The sequence below is a fragment of the Ptychodera flava genome, chromosome 8 (genome assembly GCF_041260155.1).
Source record: "Ptychodera flava strain L36383 chromosome 8, AS_Pfla_20210202, whole genome shotgun sequence".
Classification (NCBI taxonomy): domain Eukaryota; kingdom Metazoa; phylum Hemichordata; class Enteropneusta; family Ptychoderidae; genus Ptychodera; species Ptychodera flava.
The window spans coordinates 16,316,196-16,328,609 of record NC_091935.1 but is presented as its reverse complement, the minus strand read 5'-3'; the positions used below and the strand labels follow the sequence as shown (position 1 = coordinate 16,328,609).

The following is a 12,414-nucleotide window of genomic DNA, read 5'->3' as shown; positions in this document are numbered from 1 at the left end:
TTTAACAAAATAAGATACACCAAACTTCCATACTCACTTTTGATCCAGTCCAGGGAGTAGGTCGTGTTGCAGTCTTCACCCAAACACTTCCACGAGGCAAAAGAACCATGAGCCAATACAGTCTTATCTTCTGGTATACCGGCTGCCATATCGAGAGTGTCAATATTCTGCAAGCAATGAACACTCCATCAATACCTAGTTCATAGACCCTCCGGAGGGTTGATGCCTGGTTGGAAAGACTTCTGAATGCTCCTTTGACCTTTAGCACTCTTCAGTAATATACATTAAAGCGATATCAAATGTTAACCTAAACACTTTCACTATGGATTTGTCCAGATTCCTATGCGGGATGTTTACCAATCAAATAAACTTCAGGTACAGGGGCCTACAGAAAGTGGCCCTTAGTTTTATTTGCAAAAAAAACTTTAATTTTCCCTTTGTCCATTTCACTGAGATGCAGCTCTGACCCTTGACCTCCTTGACAACCATGAAAAATCGTCTTGTCAGTTGAATTCACAAATTGTAACAGTCTATATGGCGGTGAACTTGACTTTTAGAACACTCGAGAGCTCGCAATTCTGAATACTCTCTCCCATGCTTTCCAATTACTGTCACACGATGAGAAAATTTGAACACTATATGAACAAATCAAGCGACTGGAATTTTCTTACTGTTATTTAATTGATGTTTGTATGCTGTACTGCATTTTCTATGGCATGAAATCACACAAATAGTCAATTCACAGGAATTGGTAATTGACCTGTGACAGAACCACAGAGTACCGTAGTATACAATATGTGACATGGATGGAGGTTAAAGGTATACTGTCACCTGTTCAATTTTGCCACAGTTACCATGGAAAGAGAAAATCTAACCAAACACAGATTTTAAGTGGGTGGCCACTTTTTTAAAAACAGCGCCCTCACATGGGCATTCTCAATACCAAGGAACGCCCCATATATGGGCATACGGATTACAGGTGACTGTAAATCTTTAACTGCATTAGTTTCACAGTTCTACAATGCCTTGACTGTCACTTGTGCAGTACACAAAGTGGAATATCACATACCTGTGTGTAATGCCTGAGTAAGAGACCCTCGTCTGCAAGCAGTCGGATGAAATAATGGCTCAGAGTTGGTTTGAAGTCGCCCACCTTCAGATAATATTCCTTCACCCTGATTTTGAAGAAAGGCTCGGGGTTTTTCTGAGAACATACACGGGCAGAGCAAAGAAATATCAAAGTTAACTGTAAGACTGCTCTTTTATAGACTTCTTCATTAAAAATTGACTGCCATAAAAGAACTCTTTGAGTCATTCTCAAATCGCTTCATCAACAAATGTGAAATTTATCATGTTCAAATTCTCTTTAAAATATATTCAGCATAATGCAGCCTGTATTACATGTACAGAGTCTATGGCTTTTAGTATCACAATGTGAGGCGGTTCACTGCAAATAGCTTCACTGCTGGGATATACCATAGACCCTCCAGAAAAGTTTTTCTCAAGGGTCTATGGATATATCAATAGGTGGAGGTCTTTGGTTCAGACTATTACCATCCTGTATTTCAGTTCTTCACTAAAAATTAAAGACTTCTTCTCCATTATCTCAAGATTGACACCAATGGGTGCAGACTTCCAAAGTATCAGGATTCAAGGTCACTGGCATGTTTTGAACATGACGTTACCGAAACCTACAGCAGCATAGTTGCAAATCATGGTCTAAAAACATTGCATGCTAACACTTAGTTTTGGCTAAGAAGTTTTGAACGAGGTGCATACATTTACACGTATGTGTTGACAGTAGTTATAAAAATTTATGTGGTTTGAGCAATCATGGGGTAATACATGGCAGTAGCCAGGATATACAGGGCAGTATACCTGAGGATCCAGGATATACAGGGCAGTAACCAGGATAATATGACAGTAACCAGGATCAGTAACCAGGATATACGGCAGTAACCAGAGTATACGGCAGTAACCAGGATTTACGGCAGTAACCAGGATATACGAGGCAATCATCAGACAATTCAAAGCAGTTATCAGTATGGTAGGATAAAGTGACAGAAATACCTTGAAAAAATCAATGCTGAACAGGCTCTGAGGAGATGGCAGGTTGTACTTTTCTACGTCTAGACTGTCATAGAGACCTGTCCCAGCACTTCTGAAATCAGGAATACCAGCGGCTGAAACAATCAACACAATAAATTTACATTCATCATCGCAATTAACTTCAAGATGAAAGATAAAGGTCAAAAGTGAGACATTTTGCTAACAAAGCTTGATTATAATTTGTACTACAGAACAGAAGAGTAAAACTAAGATTACTGTAACAGTTGTAATATATATATTACAACTAAAACATACTATTTTAAGAATGACACAATTTGAAACAGCAAACAAAATTGGTTCACACCAGATACAGCATGGTTGTGCAAAAAACTGTCAGTTCTGGGTGCACACTCAGTCCACGAGTTTCTACTTCACTGGGATTAAATAATAATGGAAAATTTTCACCCTGGTAGAGAAACCAACATGAATTTGAACATCAATTACATCAATTTACCTGTTGATATACCAGCTCCAGCCATGGTTATAATATTCTTACCTATATATTTAATAAAAGAACATAAGTCAGGCAAAGGATTTTATTTTGGATGGGGAGTAAGAAAGGATGATCCTCATAAAAAAGAGAAATGTGAAAAGTATGGGTGATTTCTGATTGCTTCTCTATTTGAATCCATTAACGGTTCAGAAGTTGGACAAAGTAAATCAATAAATCAATTAATCAGTAAACAAACAGCTTAACCATGGTTCGTCTTGATAATCATACCACACTCACTGAAAGATAGCGAAAATAATGTAGTGAACCATTTTACCATGTTAAATTCTGAGTGCTCAATTTATAAAATTCATTCAGCCATGATGTCAGGTATTTGAATTCAACAACAAACAAACGATAACATGTCTTTCAGAATACTGACTGCAACAAGTGATTTACTTGCCTCAATTCCCAAGCACTGCTGCAATTTGGGCTCATTCCAAATGACTTGAGCTTGTTGTCAGACAAACAAGTCATTGTCAATGACAAAGTCCCCATTTGGTCAATGAATTTGGAAACGAAATGGGTATCACAGGGCTGTATTCGATATAGTACCGGTATTTGTATGACATAGGGAGTAACGAAAGAAATCGCTCAAGGCATCTCTGAGAAATTTGCATGAATGGACAGATCGGCACAGACACAACCAAATCTAAAAGTCCCCATGGACAGACTAATCAAAGCCGACAGTATTTCACTTACACTTTCCAGCCTTTATGTACTTAACAACACCTTCCAAACTCAATTCATCTAATAACTGCTCAGGTTCTTCTTCACTAATAGCCTGCATAGTTGAAGCCCCACCCAATGCCCTTTGCAATACTTTTGCCATTTGGACAGTCATCTGTTTCATTTTGTCTTCCATCTCCTTCCCTGCATTGAAGAGAGGAGACATCATCAATCACAGTTATGAATTGCGACAAAGATACTGAAAAATGTGCAATTAAACCACCATTGAAATTCAAATTCTCATTTAATTAGAGAGAGAGACAGAGAGAGAGAGATAGAGAGAGACAGACAGAAACAGACAGACACAGAAAGAAAGAGATCTTGAAAGACGTCATGCTGACAAACAGTCAAGCACAAAGAGAACAGACAGACAGTCAAGCACAGGGAGAGAGAGAGAGAAAGAGACAGACAGACAGACAGAAAGACAGACAGAAAGACAGACATCTTGAAATTTAAGAGACAGAGGACGACAAACAGTCAAGCATGAAGAGAGAAAGAAAAACAGATGGACGGTCAAGCACAGGGAGAGAGAGAAAGAGACAGACAGACAGTCAGCATGAAGAGAGATAGAAAAACAGACAGTCAAGCACAGGGAGGGCAAGAGAGAGAGAGAGAGAGAGAGAGAGAGAGAGAGAGAGAGAGAGAGAGAGAGAGAGAGAGAGAGAGAGAGAGAGAGACTCTATCCATACTTACATTTTCGATCAAGGTCTGCTGATGCTTGTAAAGCAGCAGATATTGTCTCTGTATCTAAACCTGAACTTGATGATGTCTCTTTCTTTTCTTTACTAGTTTTTTCCTTCACTTCAACAGACTTTTCCGAGTCCTTAGTTGGCTCATCGATACCAGGTTCCTTGCTGGCATCCATGTTTCAGCTGCAACCAAATGAAAGTACATAAAGGATTAAGGCGATACCAAAGATTCAAAGCGCGCGTTGGTTGCTATCGCTGGCAATGTTCCAAACGCGTACTTTTGCACATGCAAAATCTGCCCATTCCATTGTTTTCTATGTATTTTTGACTCCTGGTATAATGTTCAAAATCTTTCAACTCTCTCAATTGTAAACCAATTTAGCTGATTTTTTGTAGGATTATTGAAGTCACAGATGAGAATTTAAGCATGCATTTCTAAAAATTCCGGACCGTTTATAAGATATCGCCGTAAAACCCCTTCAAATATTCCCAAAATGACACCGTAGATATTTTTCTGTTCAAAAATCGTTTGTACTTAAACAGATAACCTAATCCATGCTAGGGGCTCTAAAAAGGTATCTCATGTGTTACATTCTGAAATTTTGGAAGATTTGGTGCGAATTTGTAGGAGCTGAAAAGTTTTAAAATAGAACTGTGAAAATGTGTATGTGTGACGTCACTGACCAATCGCGCAACAAACCCGTGTCTTTTGGAATTGTATGGTTCTGTAAATCTTTATTATGCAAAGAAAGCCATGAAAACTTCGCATTTTTATTGATTTTGGAAATTGCCCTTAGCAACCATTGCTTAGCAATTTGAATCCTTCGGTATCACCTTAAATGGTTCAGAAATGTTCCTTGGTAGTCTGTTTATTGGTAATTTAGATTTTTTGTACAGAATTGTGTATTGTACAAAAGATTTCTGGCACGCCAGGCAAACAGAATAAAAACTAATGTTTGATCAGAGGAAATACTGTCAATTATCAGTTTGGAATAAGTGTTCTTGTAAGGGTCCCTTTCACCCCCAGTTCCCTGTGTACAGGTCCAACTTTACCATAGAAAACAATGGATTTGGGACAAACCATGGTGGTGAAAGGGTTTAAGTAAATTGGTAAATGCGCCCATAATTCTATACTATTTCTGTCAAGGGAACCTTTATATGATTGCAATGATACACTAAAGAGAACATGAATGCAGATCGCCGGACTTATTCTTTCTAGTCCTTAAAAACATCACAGTACTGTTATGATGTTTGAAGGACAAAGAGTGACGAAGAGCTTAATGATGTGCTAGCAGAGTCTTTAACATACAAATAGATATCCTGGTTCATAATTTAAATACAAATATTGATTAAATGAGCCTTCTGATATAATAATACCTTCCGTTAAATGTGGGAAATTGCTGTGCATAATTCAGGGATATTTTATGTCCAGTACATGTACATGTAAGCCTGTGAACAACACAAGTACCGGTAGTCTAAGGCTACAAGGTGATCATGGATGTCTACTCAGGTATATGTATACACGGTATATGTATACACAAGTAGTACTCAGTTCAGGAGCTGGGTGCACCTTGCATTTTTTACCCATTCTGGAATTTGCTGCAGTGAAACTTTCAGAAAATTCGCACATGCCGAATGAAGTATGCGGAAATACAAGTTTAAATACCTTGATGACAAGTTAAGACACCAACATGGAAATCAATTTCCCTTCAATACACTAACTAAACAGTCTGAATACCTGTTGCCCTGACAACAAAAACATGTATCACTGACTTCATAATGAATATTTTGAAGATAAAATAATTCCGTATGTCAGTGTTCTCTCTGATGCAATACGTACTGCAGTCACTTGAGTTTTACAAAATACAGTAAAAACTATAATGTTTGATTACTGTTTGGCTAGAGCATGGCAATGAAAAACTAACGACATGGTTGCATCAGTGGTTTGACGTTTAGGCAAGACTTATGAAGAAACTGGGCCCACACTAGGCTATTACACAATTCAACTCCATTCCAAGGGGGTATGCTGATTCTAATCTTATTCACGCAAAGATTATTACCAAGAGGATAATAATTAAGTTCCCCATGTTTTCTTAGGCTGCATTTTTAAATACTCAGGGGGGGCCTGGGCTGGAGGAATGACGATTGAACTCTTCATTTCTTTACAAATACCTCTCAATACTCTCAAAAACATTTCAAATCCCACCCGTCTCCATGTACGATCAAAAACATTCAAACCCCTCCCAAAATATTATTCAGCCAAACATTCATTTACTAAGACAATACTAACATTAAACTAAAATTTTGATATCTTTTTTCTGTGTATCAACTCCAATCTGAGACTCATGTTTTCCACCTTTAGTGTTGAAATATTCAGCATTCAGCTTATATCAACTCAACCCGAGAGTGTGTGTATGGTGCATTACTGTACGGACTCTTTGGTATATATATATACATAAACCAAATATATACATAAATGTGAGATAAAAATTGTAAAAAAAAAAATGGGAAAAAATTGTTTTCAGATTCCACCGTGACCGATGCACTCAGAGGTAAAACTAACTCCACCCCCAACAAATCAACCCACTCAACTGAATAATAGTCAGGTGCTTAACAAAATATAGTTACACGGATGACAAAAGTGCCAATTTGGTACAGAGGTTTGCATATATGTGTAGATCAAAATTAGCTATTGCTCCAAAAATTTGGGCCAGCGGAAAGGCTCGATGACGTCATAAATTCAAAATGGCCGCCGTTATATTGCTTAAAATGATAAAATACGGCTAATTCAGGCAGTTTCAATATTTTTTTTGAATAAACTGACAGAAACATCCCAAATTACAAATACAACATAACATTGATGCAAATCAATTATTGTGATGACGTCATAAAGCCAAAATGGCCGACCAAATTCAAAATATCCCCCATAATATCGTGTGATAATGTTCAAATACTCTTAATTAAGTCTGTGTCCAGCATTTTAGTGCCTGAGCTGAAATTAACACCTCAAATTACGGACAACACCTATAATTGATGAAAATTAATTATTGTGATGACGTCATAAAACCAAAATTGCAACTGAAAATTACAAAATGGCCTATTATGACGTTCACTTTGCTTAGTACAATGACCCATTTATGTGACAAAATAATAGTTCAAAGGTAATGTACAATTTATCTTGATGATCCATGAACTCAAAATAAATGATAAATGTACCAAAACTCAGCCAATAACCTCAACACAAGTTACAAAACTATTACGAAATTATTGATTATTTAACAATGGCCTCTGTCTGAAAAACTGAATCAATGTAAAGGAAATGAGGACAACTTTACGCATCGGTTCTACCTTTGAAAGTGTTACGATATAGTGAGTAGATCAATTATAGTAGTGTGATTTCATGATAACAAAAAACATGGCGAGAAACCGGTGAATAAATCATGCCTTAACCTTGGTCATGTGACCTTGGTCCCCGAAAAAAGGTTTTATGTTTGTGATTTGGGTCTTTTGCTTCCTTTGTTTGAGAAGCCTTTTTCGTTTGTTGAATTTTCTGTTATTTATATCTCGATGTGTGGTGACAGACACATAATTTTGTACTACAGTATTTCTCTTTTCGGAGGATGTGCTGGCCTAAAAAGACCGTTTCGTCAGAGTTATATGAACAAATAGAATACTTTTTTGCCTTTTGAAGGTAGCTTATCTTGCTTTTTTAGCAGCTTTTGTGAATTTTATGAAAAGCGTATTTGCCTTTCGTGTTTGGCATCGTTTTGCTGTTTGGAAACCAAAAACATAAAAAACGCCAGGAAGAACATGAACAGAAATTCGAAGATTAAACAAAAACAAGAACTCAGAAAGATTCTCAGATTCATCAAAAATCTTGCAAATCAAACCTTACCAAATGTTGAAATAAAAGCATTAAGCAAAGGCTTGAAATTTATTTCCGTTCCAAAGTGCCTTACAGAAAAATTGTCCTATCAGATATCAACAAATTTATTTGCATCATAAGATTGTGCAATATCATGAGAAACAAATGATCAATTAATCAATCAGACATTTGTTCTAAGATAAATCCAATGTCGACACTACTAACAGCGGAAAACCCAAAATTGTAAAACTGTCTCGAAGCAACTTAGATCGATAGAGGAAATTCTATTCGCAACCCACATCAGAAAGAACAACTCTAGCAAAAAAGATTGGTCTATACAATCTGTCCAAAACAAACAAATCACAATAAAACCCATCAATAAAGGAAGAGGCATAGCAATTGTGAATACGACAAATAACATTAAAGAAAGTTAGGCAACACTTGGCGACATTAACTATACGTTGGATATTGTATATGAAATCATTTATCTGAGACACGAAGATCCTTGACGAGGTGATTTACAGTTTCCCCATTCCCATAAGTAAAATAATTTGTACACCACGATGGTATCTCCTGCCAAACATACACAGAACCCAAGCAGAAGGAACAATCATCATCCAAAGTCTCAATAGAAATGGCTGCTCGAGCCCAATAAACCAAATTTCGGAATTTATAGACTTTGTCATAAAACCAATCACGCAAAGACGACTTACATATGCCAGGGACACAAAAACTTCATTAACTAGTTAGAATCAATAAAATACAAGCAAACTCTATTCTGGTAACATTAGAGTTGTATCGATGTAAAAATACATGTCAAAAATGAAGCCATAAATGCAGCGATCATAGCGTTGGACTCTGAAACAGTACCAGCCAACTGATACGATACAAAAACCCACTAAAAAGACGTACATGAAAGCTTTACTGCCGATTATTCTGAAACGCAACATATCTTAATTACACTGAGAAAATTACAAACATATCTATGGATGCAGCATAGGCTCACCAGAAATAGCTGATATCACATACCATGAAACGGATCGAAGGTTAATTAAATCCCAATCCGGTCAAATAACATTCAGAACATTTGTCGAGGAGTGCAACACCATGTACCCTACGTTCAACTTGGGAATTCATAATTGAACATTCTATCGACAAAATTTCATACCCTGACCTTGTGGTCTTCAAATGCCAGAGACGCAATTGAGAGAGATTGCTTGACTGCAAAACCCACACCAAACCATCTGACGATATTATCTGCCACCAACCTTCAAATGATTCATTAAAGAAAGGTGAATTACTCAGATATGTTCGCACATGCAACAACAATATGGACTTTATAAAAAAAGGTCAATTTCTCAGCGCAAAAACTTCAACAACAAGATTAGAAAAAGAAAGACATAGCTTGTATCGAAAAGAAGTTAATGTAACAAAATTTCAGCCATCCTTCATCAACAAAAATAAGAGTAATGATGCAACAAAAAACTTGTCAGCACAACCTCATCAAAACCAGCCTAATCAAACAATGTGATAAGAAACTGGAAAATAATGAAGGGGCGATTAAACGCTGGCCATGGTTTTCCAGAAAACCTGTAATAACGTATAAAAGAAAGAATAAATACAAGATATCCTCCTTCAAGCAAAATTCAAACACAAGGAGAGTACAAATGAACGGTCTGAGCAACAATTCACGCAACAATCAGACCACAACATAATGATCTTAGCATCTCTACTTGATGGCTACCATCAAACTAAGCATGTTGGAATACAAGACCTGGAATACAAGACTGAAGAAGGGAACCACTTTGGCCCGAAACGCCGCTAGGAGGAATCACCAACACAAAACCTTTTTTCTGGGACCAAGGTCACATTACCAGGGTCAAAGCAATATCGATTCACTGGTTTCTCACCATGTTTCCCTATCACGAAACCACATTGATTTACTCACTATACCGTATCATAAACAAGGTTGAACCAGTGTGTGAAGTTGCCTTCATTTCCTTTTATATCGATTCGATTTTTCAAACACAGATCATTGTTTAATAATAAATAATCTCATAAGAGTTTGTTACTTGTGTTGAACTTATCTTATAAGTTTTGGTACATTTATCTTTTATTTTGAGTTTATGGAATATTAATACAAATTGTACATTACCTTGAAACTATCATTTTCTCACGTAAATGGGCTATTGTACCAAGCACAGTTAACTTCATAATCGGCCATTTTATAACTTTCGGTTGCCATTTTGGTTTTATGACGTCATCACAATAATTAATTTGCATCAATTATATGTTTTGTCTGTAATTTGGGGTGTTAATTTCAGTTCAGGCGATAAAATGCTGAAACAGGCTTAATTAACATTGCTTTAACATTTTAGACAATGTTACGGCGGACATTTTGAATTTGGTCGGCCATTTTGGATTATGACGTCATCATAATAATTAATTTGCGTCAATTTAATGTTTTATAATTTAGAATGTTTGTGTCAGTTTATTCAAACAAATATTGAAAATTGGCCGAATAAACCGTATTTTACCATTTTTAAGCAATATAATGGCGGCCATTTTGAATTTATGACGTCATCAAGCCTTTCCGGTGGCCAAATTTTTGGAGCAATAGCTAATTTTGATCTACACATATATGTGAACCTCTGTACCAAATTTGGCACTTTTGTCATCCGTGTAACGATCTTGCTGTTTTTTGTTGCTAAGCCACCTGACTATAAGTCACCTCCCTCTCCCCCTCCCCAGTATGTGATTGCATATAAGGCCAAAAAAAAATAATAGGTTTGTTTCTGGTCATTGACATGTGGCAAAATGATGCGGTGACACGATTTTTTTTTTCAATTTTTTTTATTTTGGCTGGAATTTGATACATTTTCCCCTTTTTTCCATAGGGGCAAATGAAAAACAGGAAAAAAAAGAGTTGACGCGCACACTTTGAAGTGATGCGCGCGCTGACCAGAAACAAATCAATTTTTTTTTTGGCCTGTAATATACCATGCATGTACATGTCATCAATAATTATTTCTCAAGACATATAATACAGTTGAAAATTGACAGAGATATCAGACATATCAACTGATAAGCAATGGTTTATCATTTCTTGATGATAGTGTATCTTCTTGTAAGACTATACAACCAGGATACGGTATGTATTATCCGGGATACACGGAATAAAACCATATATGCTGCATGCACCTCTTTTTTCACAATTTTTGTCAAACTCAAGTTTTCAATTTTTTTTCCAGAGAAAAGATTCATAAGAAGAAAATAGAACAATTAAATTATGTTGAGAGGAAGCCATATTAGATCATGAGAAATATAGTTTGTACTGACAAAACAGTTTTAAACTTGTCAAGTTCTGATACATAATGTCATCAACTTTAGACTTATCCTACTACAACTTGTCCATTTGGAAAAGGTGCTCCCAATACCTTTGAACATATGGACCAAATACAGCTTATTGCTTATGACACACCTGAAAGCAAATTTCTTTAATATTAACTTATTAGGAATTTCAAACGTTATAATATTTCCATTATTTTGATACCGGTATTGAACACCTGATAGTTTAACCAAGTGGAGAACTACGTACAAGTAACCTTGCAAGTTTGATATTTCTCGGTCGTTTAACCCAAACTTTACCTAGTTATCTACCTTCAAGGAAGACTTCGCAACCCTTTGAGCACCAATGTCAATTTTTGTCGCCTTTACAAAATATAGTCCAGTCAAATGTTTTTCAGATTTTTGCTAAAATTTTGATAAAAAAACTGTAGCCATTTAAATGTTATGTCTACTTGCTTCAAAATTATCAAAACAAATACTGAAAAATTCACAAAAATTGGTAAAATGTTGCAACTTGCTCTAAAATTTTGGTGGGAAAATATACAGCACTCAAAGGAAACGTTGAAAGGGGTGGAATGTAACAATCGCACAGCGCTTTGGGTTGCCTATATATGTACACAGAAGGTGAAGTTCTCATCACTGAACACTCAACGCGCTTGTGGCTTTTGTGGGCAGTCAGTTGAAATGTATTCAATTGTGATATTGCGATGACATTGTGGATCAGAGCGAAGCTGTATTGTGGACCGCATTACTAGTACCGTAGCGTAGGCAGGTAGGACGGAATGTCAGTTCCCTCTCAAGGTCCATGGTCAGTTATACGGCATATCCTGAAACAAGGGATTAGTGGTGCCGTGGAGCGGTGGCAAAGTACAGACCTAATACATGATACACTGAACAATATCAATACGACAGATAAACACTCTTACTTACTACCTCCATGCTACAATGAACTCTACAGCCACACAATCGGCCATAAACCCGAATCAACTTACCGACTCTGCCACAGAAATTTGAGACCTGCAGACGCGGCCGACTCTCATGCAGTACTTTTGACAGCTCTCTGACGAATGACGTAATTGTAAACTCGGTTGTCGAATCAAGCCATTGAATATAACTATGAGTAAAGACTTCAAAAAGTTAAGTCCCCAATAAACAACAACAGCATGATCGTGAACGCGACGTCG

The 12,414-nt window shown here is 36.7% G+C and overlaps 1 protein-coding gene across 1 annotated transcript in view; it reads right to left on the bottom strand.

The window, feature by feature from the left end:
* The window catches only part of LOC139138656 (NAD-dependent protein deacetylase sirtuin-2-like), a 25,122-nt gene extending 12,708 nt beyond the window's left edge, over nt 1-12,414 (bottom strand). The window contains exons 1-7 of the mRNA XM_070707139.1: nt 12,223-12,414; nt 4,022-4,200; nt 3,302-3,472; nt 2,564-2,605; nt 2,071-2,183; nt 1,070-1,204; nt 38-167 (exon numbers count right to left, since the gene is read on the bottom strand). Coding sequence (XP_070563240.1) covers nt 38-167; nt 1,070-1,204; nt 2,071-2,183; nt 2,564-2,605; nt 3,302-3,472; nt 4,022-4,193 — 763 coding nt within the window. The 5' untranslated portion in view covers nt 4,194-4,200; nt 12,223-12,414. The remainder of the gene's footprint in view (nt 1-37; nt 168-1,069; nt 1,205-2,070; nt 2,184-2,563; nt 2,606-3,301; nt 3,473-4,021; nt 4,201-12,222) is intronic.